The 19,567-nt window shown below is 40.6% G+C and overlaps 1 protein-coding gene and 1 long non-coding RNA gene across 6 annotated transcripts in view; one reads left to right on the top strand and one right to left on the bottom strand.

Annotated features, from left to right (window-relative positions):
• LOC133625241 (uncharacterized) overlaps window positions 1–17,344 on the bottom strand; it is a 30,290-nt gene extending 12,946 nt beyond the window's left edge. The window contains exons 1-2 of the long non-coding RNA XR_009818550.1: window positions 17,226–17,344; window positions 446–622 (exon numbers count right to left, since the gene is read on the bottom strand). This is a non-coding gene — a long non-coding RNA (uncharacterized LOC133625241). The remainder of the gene's footprint in view (window positions 1–445; window positions 623–17,225) is intronic.
• Window positions 16,490–19,567, top strand: part of RNASEH2B (ribonuclease H2 subunit B) — a 44,480-nt gene continuing 41,402 nt past the window's right edge. For 3 of the 5 annotated variants that reach the window (XM_061994295.1, XM_061994286.1, XM_061994278.1), the window contains exon 1: window positions 16,490–16,637. In XM_061994295.1, coding sequence (XP_061850279.1) covers window positions 16,574–16,637 — 64 coding nt within the window. In that variant the 5' untranslated portion in view covers window positions 16,490–16,573. The remainder of the gene's footprint in view (window positions 16,638–19,567) is intronic. The other 2 variants (XM_061994260.1, XM_010201597.2) reach the window with 2 other exon arrangements.

Raw genomic sequence — 19,567 nt, 5'->3', positions numbered from 1 at the left:
TTCCAAATCATTTATCCCAGAAAAGAAAAAACCCTTTGCTTTAGCTGTAAGTAAATATTTGGGATGTACATTCATCCTAAACTGGTTTTCTGAAATCTCTACTGATGTACCTGGTAAATTCTAGACAATAGCTTAATGTGGCATTAAATTAAAAAGACAGGTAGAGAAATGCTTGAATTCATGCTCATAAAGAGGTGGGACAAACAATGTTACCAGAACTCATAACGCCGACAGCTGTAACTACGTTCACAAAGCAAAGTAATGGAAATACAGGAACTAGGCACACGTGCAGACAGAGAAATTACTGCCTGAACCAACACAGAGCACAGCAAACAAGGCCTCTCGTAAGATACACACAAAAATTAAGATGAGCAGAAAACAGAGGAACTGACATACTGCAGGAATTGCATATTTTCCAGCACAGGATCCCATGCAGGTCACGTACCTGGGGGCCACGTTCTTTACAGGAATCTGACAGTTTAGTGCCTTGGCGCTGACGGTTCTTATCTACACACTGTTGGAATGCCTGGTGGTTCTGCTTTGCAGTTCATAAAAGCAGCAACACTGACAGCAACATTTTATTTGTGAGCCATTGTGTTCCAGTTTTCCCACTGAAAAAAGACTAAAAATACATTGTGTCATTTTTTGAGGGGGAGGAATTTTAATAGCTCATCCCTTTTATGTATATTCATTACCTTTTCTTACTGTTTCTCTCAGGTATCTTTTGTTAAATGAAAAATAACAACAAAATACAATTTAACAAATATTATTAAATATGCAGATAAAAAACCCAGTTATTATACAGTTAAGCATTAGATAGACAGCATAGAAACCCTTAAGAAATCCTGAGAGAAGCTTAAATTCTGATTCTTTAGGCTGAGTAAGGCTGGATTACTACGTAGATTTGAGAGCCTGGGCTCATACAGCATGGCCTTCTCACAATTTCCTTTTAAACATTAAGGATATAGGATATGTATCTCTGCAGTGGAGACAAGTGGATGAACATACTGTTCTTTAAAAGCGTTCAAAACTTCCAGAAAACTTCTGACTTGCTGCTGGAGGCAGGATTTGGCTCCTGTAGGTGCCTATATGTAAGTGTTTATCTGAGTGCATGTTGTGTAAGCTGCTGCTGTAGTAAGCTGAAATCTGTTTAGTAGAGTTAATAGAGCTCATTCAGGTGCCTGAATATAGGTTTCTGGTTGGGCTTCCCTAGTACCATACAGGGCTGTCAGATATGATCAGGCTTACAGCAAACCCAAACCCTGCAGCAGCAGTAGTGGGATGCTACAGAAATACCCTTTACTATCTAAAACAACTCTTGACGGTGTTTCAGCAACTTGGTGAAGTCCAGTGACTTCTGGATGAGGCTTTATACTTTTTATTGTGTAGGGCCTTTATTGAGTCACCTGGGCTCAATCCTGACATGATAGTTTAGGAGAAGCTGTACATAGGATTTTTAAAGGCTTTTTAAAGGATTTTTAATGGTACTCTGTGATAGACAGCAATCAAAAGATTTTTTTTTTTTTTTGCAACCTTCCTTCAGACTAAAAGCTGCTCTAGCACTGATAGTGATCCTCCTTTGAGAGGGGCGTTGGATTGGATGACCAGGCAACTTCCAGACATCTCTTCCAACTGACACCTCTATGGGCCTAGCTTATTCAGTCCTACACAACACAGCATCTTTCTAATCTCTTCGTGGGTCTGCCCCATTCTTGAGTTGAAACATCAGCCTTTATTTACATTTTTCATGGCTTCTCCAGGTAGATTTGAGTTGGTTCAACAATTCCACGTGCCACAGACTGTGTCTATATTTCTATTTGTAAAGAATCCAGCACAGGCTCTGTGCCATGCAAAAAAAAAATCTCAAGAGACAGCAACTGTTTAACTGTGTCTAATTATACGGATGACTTAAATCAAGAAATATCTAACCGACTTAAGGAATAGCTAAGTGTGAACTTTCAGCTGATCATATATTGAAGTGGTTTTCTGAACATAGATAATAAAAAAACACAGCAAGTATTCATTTTAACCAAATCAAGGCTTTTGCTCTATGAGCAACAAAGCCTTTCTGGTTATAACAATTCATTGAATTTATACAATTTCATGACGTGTTTGAGCTGTCCAATGATAGGACAAGTGGTACAATCTGGAACATAAAAGGTTCCAGAGAATCATAAGGAAAAACTTCTTCACTGTGAGAGTGACAGAGCACTGGAACAGGCTGCCCAGATGGGTTGAGGAGTCTCCTTCTCTGGAGTCATTCAAAACCCACTTGGACAAGTTCCGGTGTGACCTACTCTAGGTGGTCCTGCTCTGGCAGGGGGTTTGGACTGGATGATCTTTCGAGGTCCCTTCCAACCCTTAAGATTCTGTGATGCTGTGATTACAATAGCTGCATCAGCAGTAATACAACTGAAACGCCCAAAATAGGACATAGGACAAGAGGAAATGGCCTCAAGTTGCCCTAGGGGAGGTTTAGATTGGATATTGGGAAAAATTTCTTCACCAAAGCATTGGAACAGGTTTCCCAGGGAAATGGTTGAGTCACAGTCCCTGGAGCATTCAAAATACTTGTAGATGTGTTGCTTAGGGACATGGTTTAGTGGTGAACATGGTAGTGCTGAGTTAATGGTTGGGCTCGATGGCCATAAGGTCTTTTCCAATCTAAATGATTCTATGATTCATCTGTCATTTATTCTTTTCACCTGAGATACTAATTTTAGAACAGAATGAAATAACTGGATGTAATTGAACAGACATCCAGCTTCATACTTGTCTTTATGTTACCTGATAACTATTTTTTTTTTTTGAGAACACAGTGTTCGATTCTCAGTTGACTCATTCATTGCACAAGTATCTATTAGGTTTCCAACCACTAAGATTTATTTCTTTTCATTAAAAGTCCACATTACTGTTTCTATGGTCAAGAACATAAGTAACGTTGGGAAAAATAAGTATTAGAGCCTAAGAAAAAATATTCAAGGCAATAATAACAGAATAAAAATATGTAGTACATATTCAAAATGAAAACAATTGTTATAAATATAATGGCCTTGAATGTTTGCTTTTATGTGACAGATGTTTTTAACAAAATGTCTGTGTTGGCAGTTTGAGCACACTTATGATTTTAATTTGTGTAATATTCCCTTTTAGTATTGATGTCTATTTACAACATCTGTGAAGGGTCTGTAACCTGAATGTGACAGGGAAAAACTAACAGACTGCTATTGGAATCTTTCCACTGGGTCCATGTAACAGACTATTAACAAAAATCTTAAATAGCTATTCTAATCATCAACAGCAATCTTACGCAAATTATATCAGACCCAAAGGACCCGATTAACTTTAAAATGCCTTACAGACCTGAAACATAAATTTTACTCCTCCTGCCTTCCTCTGTACAGTCGAATGGGATCATATCACAGGCACTGATTTTAGCTAGGCACACAAAATCAGTAAGGGAGGCAGGCTGCAGACACACAGGCAGGGTTCCACTTTCATGAAAAGGAAAGCACAATTCTGAGTATTGAAATTAAATGTAATCCCCCCTGAGTTTTGGGTTTTCTTCCCTTCGTTCCCCCCCCCTCCGTTGCTCTTCTATAAATCTCCAACTGGAATTCCCATTCTGTAACAACTCTTTTAACCAGCTGGAACTTGGACAACAGCCTGGCACAGGGAGGCATTAATATGTCAAAATGCTGCTGTTAAAGTGACACCACTGATAGAGACAGATACAGGTATTCTGCTTGAGGAAAGCCAAGGCTTACTCATCAAGATGGTTTCAGAGCATAGGAAAGTGTGAAAAAGAGAAGATGAGCTGTCCTTTGGTATTAATTGATTTATATTTGCATCAAAACTTGAAACATTAACTATTATTGTTATGTCCCAGAGGTCTTTTCCACAGAGTTCTTGGTTGTTCACGCCTTCTAAATCAGGAGCCAAGATTCCCCCCACCTTTTGCCACTTAGGCCCTCTCTTCCCCTCCTCTCCCACACATACCCTTTGTTTGACCCCATCTATACTACAATAACTATTTAATTAACAACAGTTGTTAAATATGTTTATGGCCTGACCTTATAACACAGTTTGGCTGGCCAGTTAGGATGGAGCCAAACTGTTTTATATCTAGGTTAAGAAAAAAAGCTTAGGTATAGACCCAAGCGAAAGAGGTTTTTTGGGTTTTTTTTTTTTCTAATAAAAGATTAAAACCAAAACACAGCAAAAATAAAGTCATTGCATTTATATCACCCTTTGGCCTCATCCACTGTGGCTGTTCAGACTTCGTTATAACCAAGTCCTAACAGCCTTTCTTAAAGTTTGCTATTTTTCTTATGGTAGAGGAGAAAAGGAGACACTCCTTTGAAAGTTTTTACTTAAGATGAAACTTTTTACTTCAGGCAAAAAGCTCTTTTCATCTCTGCCCCTGTTTTCCTTGGCATTTGGAACTTGGGTTCTGTTTCTGGCAAGGGAGCCCCAGGGTTCCTGACAAATCTATGTCTCTGTTGGGTACAGCTGCTTCCTTCTGAGCCACTAATGTCGTCCCATGGGTAGGAAATTTCAAGTGTTCCCTGCAGTTAGGGTTTTCTTCTCTCTCACTAGACAGATTTCAGCTCTCTTTTTCTTTCTGTATCTTTTTATCCTTCTCCACCAAAATCTCCCTTGTTTCTTGTGTTTTTATTTCTAATTCCTTTTTCCTTCTTTTACTTTTTGTCCTTCAGGATTTCCACATGAAATCACATAAAAGTAGAGCATGAAACTCTTAGTTTAACAAGAAAAAGGTGTTAGCTTTTGTTTACTGTTACACTTCTAAGTGCATTGAATGTGGAAACTTTGTGAGGCAGAACTAAGATACCCTCCTAAGGATTGGTACTGTTCTATTTAATTCACAAACTACATATTGCACAAATAACACCAGGGATGTTTTCCATATCACTTTGGTGTTCTTTTCTCTCAGAAATATTCTGATAATGTTTTTAGTACTTTAGTATCTTTAGTATCTAAGTGGAAATACCTCTCTGAGTTCAGGATGGTTTCCCAAGCATTTTGATGCTTAAGCAAAACTGACTTGGAAAGTTTATTTCATATCTGTGAAGGGAAATGTGACTGCAGATGGGTCAAGAGCCAGACCATGGCAGACTGAGTGTATTTGCACATGGGAGAAGATGCAAAGCCTCCATGCATGTGAGTGGAAGAAGCTGAAGGAAACCAACCACATGCCCTCTGAAGGGAAGATAGTTATTGATAGCAGAGAGAGCTGCTCTTCATTGTGCCGATGTCACTGCTCATAGAAGAGGATTCAGCACTGCAGTAGATACTGATTTGAGACAAAGTGATCAGACATTCATTAGCACTTTCCACAAACGCATATCCTCATCAAATTGTCACCTACAAAACTATTTTTAAAAAATGAACACAAGTGGACAAACAGACTAACATTCCATACTTGAATTTCAGGTTCTGAGAGTAAGACCTGTGAGATTTCTTCCTGTGAGATTTCATCCACTTCCCAGTAGCGTTTGCAGTTGAGATAGCACAGCAGTGGAAGTGCTATCAGATTTTCTCATTCCAGCTTTACCTCAAACACAGCATGAAGGCACAAAACTGAATTTCATAGTGTATTCTTTGTTCAAATATGAAAAAGTTTTTAGCTTGAAATGGGTTAGATTTTTTAATATAAGCACAGCCTGTTACTTATTTTATTCAAATTGACTTATTTCGTGTTCTGTTACTGTCCTTTTGAACTAGCTGTTATCCTGCTCTCTTAGTGTAATGAGCTGTACGTGTTCCAAAACAGTTGAGTGAAGTTAAATCATAAAACAATGGATCTCTGCTGAGCTTGAGTGTCAAGGAAAAATTGAAAACATATTTTGGAGAAAGGTTAAGGAATCACATCAGCCACTAGTCTGGGTACATTCAGAAGACTCAGAAATATTAATAAACCTCAGTTAAACTGGTAATGTATAGCTTTTCTACAAAAGTTTGTGTTCAAAAATTCTAGCCTTCTAGTCAAGTCAAGATGTATGTAGCAGAATCAATTCCCTTACCAGATATGAAATCTTGGAATAAACTCTTCTATGCTTTTCCAGGTAGAGACTAATTTTGGACTAGTATTGACCTATTCATAAAAAAATTTAATGGAACTAAATGAAAATTTATTGTATTCTTTGCAATATTTTTCTACATTATCTACAACAACTCTAAAGCAGATAAGCACATGATCTCTAATTGCTTATTTTTGCCCGGTTTCCTGTAATTCCTGCATCAGGAAAGTCTGCCTATCCTCCTCTCTTGACCTGCATAAGCAATTTCAATCAAATTAGAAAGATGGTCAAACTGGAATCTTGTCTTCAGTTCTTAACTTGAACAAACAGTTCAGGGCACTGGAGAAGAAGCCCTCTTAGAGCAAGACTCCCCTGTACAGTCAGTGGAGACAGGCAAATGCCTTTGGACCTTTTCTGCAAAATTTAGAAGCCTAGTATCAGCAAGGCAGTGATGATCTTCTGTTGCTTGTGGTAGGAGCAGAAACACTGAAAGAAGGCTGGCTTCCTAGCTTTCTTGAGTTTAACTCAACTTAGGCAGGCTTGATCCCATCTTAGGCATCAATGAAGTTTTAGATCTTCTGGAGGACAGAGAACAGAGAATTTGCCCTCACTGAGACAGAAGCCTGCTGAGCTCAGCTATCATATGGTTTGTCTGGCTGTGGCCAGGGGGGCATCCAGCACCCCTACAGCTCTAGGTAAGCTGCAGCAGGTGATGAATCTCAAATGGCTGAAATAGTGAAGAGGACCTGGGCAGGGGAGCAAGGATTGTGACAGAGGAGGCTGAAGAACAGAGATGGAAATCCCTAAAAAACTTTTTTCCTTTCAGAATTTGTTTGCATTCATCAGTTCTACTGCTCACAAAACAACTTGTTCAAGTATGTCAAATGCTTTTCTTTACTCTTGTAAATGCCAAATGCATTCCAAATTCAACTGCTGGAGTAAGGGGCAAGCCTGTCCTTACTGTATCAGTTGCTTTTCCAGGACATCAAATGCAAATCTTGTGCTGTAGGAATATATCTTTTGTGGGAGGATTTGCTGATATTGCAGTCCAAATGCCTAACTCTTACAGGAACAACCATTGCACTGACTGTTGCTTACATTTTTAATCTTTCTTTGGCCCCTGGCCATTTTCTAAATAAGGGAAACATGCCTGTATTGTTCTGTCCAGCAGACAAATGATTAAAAGTCTGTTTCAGACTATAGGCAAGTCAGTCTTCAGCCAGTCACTTCTAAAGATATGGAACAAGTACAGCAGTCTTTAAGTTTAATACTACCCTTTCACATTTTAAATCAATTTACAATCTTTCTTTGTAATCAGTTTGGTTGCTTCCCAAATCCAGCACAGGGGATGTTTTATTGCCAATTCTTCATTTCTGGTATGATGTTCTTGATAAGGGTTATGTCAAAGACAACACTTCTTGATCTATACAGAATGTTTGATACAGTATCTCACACAGGCCCTTTTGTTTCGATAAAGCTATGGATGGTACATGTACCTTAACAAATCATTTTTCTAACGGTATTCTTTGAAGGTCACAAAATACTGTTAATGATGTTCCAAATAACAAGGACCCTTTGCCTTCTGGAATACCCCTTGAGAACATACTTGGCTGAAATTAATTTTTATGTGTATTAACAATATAAGCTCTTTGCAGTGCTCACAAAAATAATAGACTTACTTGCATTAGTGAAGACACAACACTTCATATGCCAATATATAATTCAACTGAGAATTCTGATTTTTAGTCTGATTTAAAAGTAACCTTAGAATATAGCTAGCTTTAACATGATTATCACATATAGCAAGCTAAGAACCCAACACATACCTAATTACCAGCAAGATTCTTTTTGTGCACGAATTCAAAAGACTTTAATAGAGAAATGAAAAACTGTTGTGAAATTAAAAGTTGTATACAGTATGGGAGCTGAAACCATTAACTCAGAAGCAACTGAAAATCTTAAATTCTTAGGTATAAAAAAGAAATCTTAGGTATATCTGCAAATTTCCACAGAAAAGACCTCTCTTTCCACCTCAGAATTTTGTATTGTCAGGAAAAGAAAAACATTTGTCAAGGATTCCTGCATGTCTGCCTGTCCATTTGGAGCCACGGCAATAGCTTTGCCTGGGCTGTCAGTTCTAGGCAAATGGTCACAGTGCATGCACCACTACCTGCACTCACCTGCAGTTGTTATACAGTCTATTTGCACATATTACAGATGCAGATGTACAGTATATTTTCTGCATGTGCCATAAACCCTGTACTTCCAGAAGTGCCATGCTCATAGTGCATGAACTGGACATCTCTACACAATTTTCACCCACAATTCACAGAAACAGATGAGCCTCGTAAGATTGAGTATTGATGTCCTGTGCCTGCTTGCAATAGACTTGTTTGGCAAAAAATGGTCACTGGCCACATTGTGAGCCATAATGAAGCAAGGTGGTGCTTCTACTTGTAAACAAATCAGGCCAGGGTACCTTCCATGGCGCTAAGGGAAAAAGTATGATGATGACTCTTTTCCCAAAACAGGGTGGTCCTGTTCATATTGGTCATTTGGAACAGTGTTCTTGTCCCTTACATTGTTCTGGGGCATTGTCCAGCAGCTTAACAGCCAGCACAGGACAGTGACAGGAGTAGCTACCAGTTAGGAAATACAAATAGTTTCTGGTCAGTGTTTGAGATCATGCTCTAATCCTGTTTATTTTACTTCCCCTGGTCACTCACAGTTACAGTACAGAAGTCACAACCAGGAATTACAGAAGAGGCGGGGCAAGCAATCTGTGTCCTAGGGGACTGGGCCACTTTAACAATGGAAATACCAAATACTGGCCTCAGAACTGCATGGAACCAAATGACGAACCAATAACTTGTTTTACATACTTTTCATTGCCTGTGAGGGCAATGTGTTCTGCTTTGCATGAGTCTCCTTGCACTTAAAACTCAGGTGTCTTGAACTGCTATAGACCTGGTTGTTCCTTCTAAATCTGCTCATACAAGTGCCCTCTGCCCTCAGATCACCCTGCTTCCACCCATTGGCAAGGTTCAGCTCTCTCACGGCAACTACATGCAGCCCACATTTCTGGCCCTGTGGAAGTATTTTGATGCATAGCCACAGATGGGATACAAGCAGAGAAGCAGATCACCCTTTGTAATAGATTTGGCTTATAGAATAACACCAAGAAAACAATAGTTCCATAGCTGATTGAACTTTCCTTTGAATTATGTCACAAGCTCAAATTCTTATTAGACATCAGATAATCCATGCAGTGGCTAGCCATTTTATGAATGCTATCATAGCCAGGAAACCTTCAGGAATATTCACACCTAGTTTAACATAAAAGAATTCTTAGAGGAGAGAAATCTTGGCTATAATGTTGATACCGCACTGCCTTGTGGGGCCTAAACATGAAAATACTCATAGCTAAGGCATTCAGAATTTGTGTTTCTTCATCTCACAATTTTCTTCTCTACCAGGAAGGTCGCTAATATCCTTTAAGGTACCTTAAACTATCAGACACATGCATGTGGAGACATAGAATATGACAAAAGACCTATGGGAGACCAGTGCCCCACTGGTCAGAAGCGGGTGGTCAGGTGTTCCCACTCTGCAACCAAATCAAGCCTGCACCAAATAAATGCCATAGATTTTAAAGAGCTGTGGAGCTGTCCAGAGATGGGCATTTGTTTTAAGAGGAGCTGCATGTCATCTGAAGGATGTTTCACTCCTCAACTTAGATGTTTATGCTCATTAAATATGAACTTGCATCAAAGGTGGCTGATGACCTTGACTTCAGCAAGGCTTTTGAAACTGTCTCCCATAACACCCTCATCAGAAAGCTCAGGTAGTGTGGCTTGGATGAGTGGACAGTGAGGTGGATCGAGAGCTGGCTGAATGACAGAGCCCAGAGGATGGTGATCAATGGCACAGAGTTGAGTTGGAGGCCTGTGGCCAGTGGAGTTCCACAGGGATCTGTTCTGGGGCCAATCTTGTTCAACATCTTCACCAATGATCTGGATGAGGGGACAGAGTGTACCCTCAGCAAGTTGGCTGATGACACCAAACTGGGAGTACTGGTTGATTTCCCAGAAGACTGTGCTGCCATTCAGCGGGATCTCAATCAGCTTGAGAGTTGGGCAGAGAGGAACCTCATGAGGTTCAACAAGGACAAGTGCAGGTTGTTTCAGAGAGAATTCCTCAAAGAGAAAAAATGGGAACACAGAAGATCGAAGGGAATTATAGCTGTTTAAAGATAGATAAGGTGAAGAAGAGGTGAGTTCTGGACTACATAGACAGCATTCTAGGATAAATAATACTGATTTGTCTGAGAAATCTAGACTTCTGTTCTTCGGTAACAAAGGGATGAAGCCTCAGGTCTCATACACCAGCACACAGACTTCTGAAACATTTTGTTCCACAGAACACTACACAGATACACATATACATATTTTTTATGAAAAGTATCTATATGTATTTTTAATAGTTGTGCCTGTGTCCACAAATGTATCTGTATCTGTACCTGCATCTGTATCTGTATGTGTGAACATAAATATACGTAAAAAGATCTTTTTTCTGGGTTTTTTACCTTACATTTTTAACCCTTGATACTGCAAAAGGAAAGAGCAGCATCAAGACTGACAAAGTATTCTGGAGGAGGAGAATAATAATAATACCACCACCACCATCACATGGCACTTCTAAGATTCACTGTAACATTCAGACTCAAGTATTGCTTTCTTTTTTGTATTGTCTTTGGTCTTCTTTGTGTGACCTGATCTAGGTGTGCCTGTTTTAGCAGAAGGATTGGACTAGATGATCACTAAAGGTCTCCTCCAACCCTTACCATTCTGTGATTCTTACCAATCTGGGCATTTTGTTTGCACAAGGGTTTTTTTGGTTTTGTTTAAATACTCTTCTTTTCCAGTGAACACTTTGTTTTCTGTGACTGTCCTGATGAGGCTGAGAAACTCGTTGAAATCTACAGTATGGGAAGGCAAGGTTAAGGTGGCTACTACAACAATTTTGATGCAACAACTCTTAATCTGAAAATGTTCAGAAAAGCCTCCATGTTTGGTTGGGTTATTTTAAAAAATATGTTAGTATCTTTTTTTTTTTTTTTGCCAGTGTCTGAGTCATAATCTGGAGGTTATTTTGCAGTAACATACTGCTGTGGATGAATGCATCATGCACATTAAAAAAGTGTTGCTACTGTTCATTTTAAGCCAGCTCACAATCTGTGTACTCATTCAACTTTTTTTCTCCAAACGGTATATGTCATTCTGAGCAGCTTCTATAAACAGATCAAGTTCTGCTTGCTATAGCAACACACCTCCAATAAGTGAATTTTCTGGTTGATTAAACAGAGGAAAAAAAAGAATATTACTTAGGTGCTGTGAATGAAAACTGGGAGTTCCAGCATACTTGGTTCAATAAATACTGGCTTGTGCTAACTCCACGATAAGGTCTTTATCCAGCCTTAAGGTGTGATGAGTGCACAAAAGATGGAGGGGGAAAAAGTTAGAGATAATGATAGCAACTGTGTGTGAACTGAGGTCTGTCCCAGTGCAGAAAAAAGGAAATGGAGAAAGGTTTATACCTGCTCACCCAAGGTACCTGCAGTTTGGATGTCTGCCTCTAGACAGATAGGCTAACTCTGAGACAAACTTGCAAAGTAGGTCAGATCAATGCTACTCTGTTTCTCTACATTAACTATAAAAGACAATGACCTGCTTGAAGTCAGATATTTACAGTATAAAATGAGGCAACATGAATCCCATGGTTTCTGTGGGCGTGCCTATATTTCCCCCTTGTCATTCTGATTTCTTTTCTCTCTCTCACTCCCATTTGAGCAGACATACAGGCAAACTTTGGAACCCAGCAGATTACTTTTGCTAAGGGGAAAACTGTAATTGTTACCTATAGGTGTGACACAGCTTTGTTTAGTGCAAAGGATAACGAGATCTCTGCTCAGAGCTGGTTAGAATCCTGTTCATAATTTCTCAAATGCGCTTTTTTTTAATGTTATTTTCCTTGAAATGGACTATTTGTAATCAGAGAAGTCCCGGGGGTTGGACTAGATGATTTTTCGAGGTCCCTTCCCATCCTTCAGATTCTCTGATTCTGTGTAATACTGTCATGAAGAGCTACTTAAAATAAGTATCTTCCAGCTTGAAGAATTGACTTGGAATTAATTTCACTTAGAAATACAAACATGATTTTGAGAGTTGTTTTGTAGATTTGTAATGCCTGTGTGTGTCCTTTCTGGTAAATGCTATCTCTCTGTCAGACCTCCACATACTGAGTCACAGCAAAACCTTCTTAGGGGACTAGGATTTAAATATAGGGATTAGCCAGCTCTTCAGTATTTTTGAATTTTTTTAAAAATACAAGATTAAGAAACCATATTGTGAGGCAAGCAAACCTTATCCTCCAGGAGATGAAAGCACACCTGGACCTATTCCCTCCTACATGCCAGCAGGTGTGTGTTTTATTTGACCAAAATGGCATTTTTTTCCTGCCACACAGAATGAGTGTGCCAAGGCTCATGAGCCTATTAGTTGGACTGAGGCAGGTGCACGTCTCATTTCAGCCAAACCAGGGAGCATTTTTGGTCACCTAGTGAGGAAGAACTGTGATTTGCTGTGGTTGCTCAGAGCACAGATACTTCATCACTGGTTTATGTTCTGTTAAAGTAGGCTAAGAATATACCATTTGTCATTTAAATGAGCTTATTTTAATGTATAATGAAGCATGATTCATGTTTCCTTATACAGTTTTATTAGCCTTTTCAGTTTTCATGTTTATTTGTTGTTTTTCTTTTTCTATGTGTATTCACAATTAGTCATGAGGATAAAGAGGTGTCACTCTTGACTAATAGGAAGAATAATAAGGGAGGGGGAACCACTAAACAAGATATTTTCAATTTGATTCAATGCTACACACACATTGTTTCAAACAAAACCAAACCAAACAAAAATTTGACCTGTGATTAACAGAATGTTTCAAAGTAGATAACTTAAAATGAATCATAATTGTTAAAGTTACATGTATTGACAGGCCTTTTACTGGCATGGCACATAACACTTGCATGCGTACAGCTGACCCTTCAATGTGCAGATCAAGGGATTTAAAGTTATGTGTGTAAATATTCAAACCACTGAAGCATAAAATAGATAAACTTGGCCCATAAATATAATCTGTGTGTTGAAACACTGTAAAATGAAATGTAGTCACAAGTGGAAACTTTTTTTGCCTTTTAACTGACAACCTTGACTTAACAATGAATCCCACTTCTTTCTAAACATTGCTTTGTTTCTTGCTCTAAGCACGATTTAAAAGTCACTTCACTTAAAGCTGGTGTAGGGGAGGAGGAAGGGGTAAATTCCACAGCTGAAAGTGGGTAAAGGTAGAGTTTCATTGGCAGAACAAAGTAAGCATTTTTCGTTTGTCAGAAGGGGGTGCTTGCATTTGCACAGACATTTGGATTATGAGAAGTAGCCCTAGCAGAAATGAGCAAAGGGGCAGAGCACAGGTGAAGTCTGAATGCACATCAAACGGCTCTGAGATGTGTAACATGATTGTCCTCAGATAGGATGCAGTCCCATCTTGCAGGCATTTAGCTTTCTGGATGTGATGAGTCATACGGACCCAAGTGAGAGTGCCCATGTGTATAAAATTAGGATTTGAGTATTTACAATGATATCACCACAGCAGTTCAGATCAGTCTAGTGTTTTAAACATTTTCTTTCTGGGAGATATCACTAAGGTTTATAAGTGCTGGCAAGCCTGGAAGGAAAGTATTTCATTCTTAAGCAAGTAAGATTTTAGTATCATCAGCTCCTGACAGAAATCACTAATTAATATCTCTTTTGTTTGTAAGGATATAGTATAACCTCGGCTTATAAAGACAGATAGTGTATCTCCAATGTGCACGAGTAACAACAGAAAGTTTTAAATATCCATTATATATAAATTATTGCATTATTTTTATTCCAAAACTGATGTCATTCTAGAGCCTTATTCAGGACCATTTGAGAATTTCCATTTGGGACATTTTGGAGTATCTGAGAAAAACATTTCAATCTGAAAGTTCCTGGAAAAGGACATTATAGATCCCAAGGCCACTATGCATCTCGAGATTGTGGAAGACTCTCATTAATCAAAAGAAACGAACAGCTGGAACATCCATCTGATTCAATTGATGCTAGAAGTACTCAGCACCTCTGAAAATTAGCTAGCTTGCTTACCAGGTGCCTAAATATGGATGGGTTGATGCTTTGAAAAATGTAAGCTTAATAAGTCAGCTTTGTAAATTCACAACGTTTCCTACAACATTTCCACCATATGCTACCATCAGGAAGGAAATAAGATGCATGGAGCAACTGCAGGCTATGCCTCTGGACCTGACTGACATACGCTGCATTTGGAGGCTTGGGGGGTTGGATTCCCAGCTTTTCCAGAGCTCTGTTAAGCTCAGTGGTGCACAACAGCCTGCAGCTCTTTGTCATTTTCAGGACTAGGGGCCAAATCAATGTTATTTACGGAGAACCTGTTCTCTATATGGAAGGTTTCCTTCTAGGAAGGTTTCAAACTGTAACCAGCTCTGTTCCACACTTCCAATGCTCTTGTCTAGATTAGAGTGGAACAGTAGGGAGCCTTTGCCTCGCTCTGCTAACAGAAGTACCGAGTAAAACCAAGGAGGGTTTTACAAGACCCACCAGTGAATGTTGCAACCCAGGCATATGCTATGGCAAACTGCAGTCACTTTGAATGCAAGTGATTTCAGCGGGGACTTCTTCAAAACACATGGTGTGGTGTGGTCTTTGGCACTTAGATCTCGCCCTAATTCAAGCAGGGAATAAAGTCAGGAAAATTAAAATAAAATCAACTTAGATTAATGTAATCTCAGAGTTATTAATGTATATGCTCTAACTTCAGGAAATTGTTTTTCAGTCTTACATCAACTCAGCTGTTTTGCATATGTTGGCCTTAATTAGTTCTGCTCTTTTTTGGGGCATAGATGCTAGTATGTTTTTAATATTTGTTTCATATCTCTGAGATTTACAATTGATATGTATTTAGTACTTTTGATAACGTATAATATTTGTCTCCTAAATCTCTGTGACAGCAGCCATCAAATCATTCTTGTGTTGGCAAAGCTAAGTTTATGTACATATGTACATGCCTACAAAAACATGCTTTAGCGTAGATCTTATTTTGTGACTACGGCTCCTTGGTGTGATCTGTAGGTATACGACCTAACTAACAGGATCGTTATTATACACCAGGGAGGATGACTGCTACAAAAGGACTCTAGTTCTGCTCATGCCCAGGCTTAGAGGACCAAAGTTCCACAGAACAGCAGAGGCTGGTCAATGCCCCTGGAGATGGGCTAAGTCGAGTTTCCTGTTAAGGGCTAGGAGAGCCACAACAGGTGCTCAGGGCAATGCCCAGTTGGGTTTTTAACATCTCCATGGATGGAGACTACAGAGTCCTTCAGGACAACCTGCTCCACTGTTTGACTACCCACACACTAAAGGCACTTTTGTTTACGTTTAAATGGCACTTTGTATTTCAGTTTGTGCTCTTTGCCTCAAGCTTCATCAGTTGGCACCACTGAGAAGAGCCTGGCTCCATCCTCTTTACTCCCCTCATGAGGTATTTACATACAAAGACTAAGATCCCCCTCAGGCCTTCCCTCCTCTGAGCTCCTGAGCCCCAGCTTTCAGCCTTTCCTTATGTCAGATGTTCAAATCCGTTAGTCGCTCCTTGGCCTCGCATTTCTGCCTCACTGTCCACTCCCATTGCATCTAATCAAAGTTGCACCCCTCCTAATACAAAGCTTTTGGCAGAGGCGCTGCCTCCTGCTAGGACTTGGCAGGGCGATGGGGCAACGGCAGGCACCGCTCAGCTCTGACGGCCAAAACGGCCCCCGGTGCGGCCGGGTTCAAGGGAAGCCTTTGCGTGCCAGTCCTCAGGCTGTGAGGGGGAAAACCTGTATGGGAATACAGCCCTATTGCCTATCTGCTTCCGGGCCATGAGCGGGAGAGGGGACGGGACGGGACGGGACGGGACGGGACGGGACGGGACGGGACGGGACGGGACGGGACGGGACGGGACGGGCTCGGCGGCGCTGTCCGCTCGCCGTTTCCCGCCCCGCACCTTCAGCTGCCTCCACATCACCGCCACCGTGACAGAAGACAGGCTTTGCCGTTCCCTGTCCCGCCCGCCATGGCTTGTACCATTCCCTCCACATGGCGGGGGGAGAAGAGGCGAAGCTGCAGCGCAGCACCAACCATCTCAATGTCTTGCTGCCAGCTGCCCCCCTCTCCCGCCTGCGGAGTGGCGCCGTCGTGCCGCCAGGCGCGGGGCTGCGCGGCGCGCGGGCGCTGGGCACGCCGCGGCGCCTCTTTGCGCCTCTCCGCCTCCTGCCCCGGGCGGCCCTGCCCGGCTCCGCCCCGCCTCGGCCGCCATGTTGCGGCGGCGGCGGGAGCTGCGGTGGGAGAGTGGGGGACGGCCAGCGCGTACGGAGCATGCACGGCGCGGAGCAGCGTCCCACGGACGCGCACCCTGGCCAGTGGGTGCTCATTGCACCAGGTAACCCAGCGGGGCTCCGAGGTGGGACAGGCTCCGCCGCAGCGCCTACCTCTCGTTCTGCACCGCACCCTACTGCCTGGCCATGGCGGTGCTCCTCCGCAGTCGCATCGCGGCGGGGCCGGGCCGTCGCTCGGGCACAGGCGGGTGCCTTTCTCCGAGGGTTGGGGCTGGCAGCACACAGCAGCCCGGAGACTTGCCCCAGCCCTGGTGTGCCAAGGACACTTTGCGACACAGCCTTGAAAGGCAAGGCCGTACATGATACCCCCCTGCTCTCCAGGGACCCTGCTTCCTTCACTGTAACTGCGGTTTACTTTTGCCTGTTACTAGGTTTTCCAAAGGGTACCTCTCCCCTGGTTTGCAAAAAGAGTGATGAACCCTGAGGAGAGGAGCTGTAGAAAAGAGGTCTTGTTACCAAAGTCCCTGCTAGAGCCTTGCAGTTGTCTCCCTGCTGCCGGCAGCCCACCTTCCCTCCATCCCCGTAATCCACTCCCACGTTTTTTAAAGGAAACAGTTTAGTGCCTTAAGCCTCAGCTTTAAAACTACTTAGAAGCCATAAGTCCTAAGCCAGAGAGAAATGTCAGCTTTTACCTCTCTATAGGCTAAATGAAGCAGACCTCCACATGGCAGCAGTGCAGATGCAGTCTTCACCAGGCCTTAAACTTCTTGTAGGCTTAGTTTTGCTCACATAGTGCTGAGTAAATGGGAAGAGAACATTCCTTCTTCACATTTATTTCTACCTAGTATCAGGTTTTAAAGCTTTAAATTTAAAGATCACAAAATCTTTCTGTATTAAAGAGCATGAGTAAAACAGAATGTGCGCAAGCTTCGACACACTGAGAGGAAGGAAGCGTTTCATAAGTGCTTTTTAAAGTTTAATTTCCTAAGGAAATGTAACTTCCACAGTTATCTGTGAATCAGCTTTGTGTTGTGCCTGTTTCTTACCCAAAAATTTTTGAGCATTAATTTTAACCAAACCTGATAAAAAGAAGGAGTCCTCTGGAGTAATTTTATAAGCTTTTTGAAAATGGCTGTGATGATGTGAGAAATGCTATAAATGGCACCACTGAAAGAAAGATATAGCAAGAGCTTAGTTCAGCAAAGATTGAAAACAAGGCAGGAGCTCAGTCTTGAGACATGCATCCATGACTTCTCTAGCTACATGAGATGTAACAACCAACTGTTACGATTGTATTGATTCATTTCTTCCTCTGGTTTTTCACTTTTCAGTTCCACCCTTTGGTATCTGACCGTCTTCAGGATGGTCAGTTAGCTGAAGCTATCTTCAGCTTGATGCTGAAGAAAGGACTTTATAAGTGAGGAATTGCTTTTTTTTTTTTTTTTTTTTAATATTTACTCAATGTGGACTGGGATTTAAAGCTGAATCTTGTATTAGATGACTGCCTATGCCAACAGATGTCCATGCTGTGCAAATATTTACAAATATGCTTAACTTATGCATGAGTAGTCAGTCCTCTGCAGTAAGTTAAATTCTTCAGTAAGTGTTTGCAGGATTGGAGCCAGAGCTTGTAACTTTCATGAAGCCAGACAGTTTGTATTACCAATTATGCCAGTACAACTCTGACAAAATTTATATAGTACTCCAGACCTGTAAGAAAGTTTATTAAGAGTTAGTAGAACCTCAAAGCACGTAGTGATTTTTAGAAAAGTCTGCAGATGATAATTTTAGAACTCTGTGGCTGATGAGACTTGCCAATTTTATGAATAGGACTGTTGAAATGAAATATATTTAATGGTTTTATTTTGGTTTAAACATTTTCATCAGAAAATAGGGTTTAAGTTACTGTCTATAATTTTACATTTCTGAACTGCTTTGTTGAATGGATCTCAGAAGTTCTTCATTGGCCATTGAGCAGAACTGGTAGTAGGAAGACATGATTACTTTTAGAAATTAGGATGAATGCAGTTGGATTTATAACAAAAAAATGCTATTTCTTTGACTGTGTTGAATTTTATTCATATGGCAGTGCATATCTTCATATTACCCACATGGCATTATGCTACATATATACATAAAACCAATTGGCTAATAAATGCAGGATCTGATTCTGGTTGTGAATTTAATAGCGTTTATTAATAAGTCTGCCAACAACTTCTAGGTGTAAATAGCCGATTTATCATCTTTTATCTGTGGCCATTATCCTGTGCATCATGGGAGGAAGGAGCAAGGTGTGTTTTAATTCAGTGCAGGAAGCTCCAAAATGTTTAATAAAGGTACTTTCTAAGGTCTCAATTTCAAGTGTTTTAGTTTGAATGACTCAGCTGGGTAGTCTGCCTCCTGGAACAGCTTATAAGGTTACTAATGTATGTTGTCTTACACAGCCTAGTAGCGGCCCCACTTAGATATATACCGTATACCAAGTATAGAAGCAATACAATGAAGAACGGAAACTTGCTTTCTTAAGTACCGCTATTTTTCAATCATTCAGACTTCTAGAGGTTAAACAGTGGCTTCCTAGAACAAGGCAAGTTCTGAAAGATGATACATGTATTACTCCTTAGTTCTTATATCATTCTAAGAATCTGTCTGACCTTGTTCAAGTCTCTGACTGTGGTTTTGCTGCTTATGTGACACATAGAAACACTTAACTGTAAGAGAAAGGTGAGACTCTTTCTTATTTGAATTTCAACAATTGACAATGTTGGATTGATACCTGGAACAGAGCAGCTAAAGAGCAGGCAGATTTAGTTTTCTAATTACCATAGAAAGTGAACAAATTGTTTTGTGACCATGCTTGTCTGCTTTAGTATTGAAGGTTAAAATTGTTACTAATTTTGGTACACATTTATACACTCTGTTATATTACAGGAAAAAAAAAATGATCCTCTGCTGTTCAGAGCATGTTTGATGACCGAGGAGATAAATTTCAATTGTATTTCTGGTTTCATAATTTTGATATTCATTTTGGTGT

The sequence above is a fragment of the Colius striatus genome, chromosome 1 (genome assembly GCF_028858725.1).
Source record: "Colius striatus isolate bColStr4 chromosome 1, bColStr4.1.hap1, whole genome shotgun sequence".
In the NCBI taxonomy this organism is placed as follows: Eukaryota; Metazoa; Chordata; class Aves; order Coliiformes; family Coliidae; genus Colius; species Colius striatus.
The sequence above is the reverse complement of the archived record's forward strand: the minus strand, read 5'-3'. Positions and strand labels throughout refer to the sequence as shown.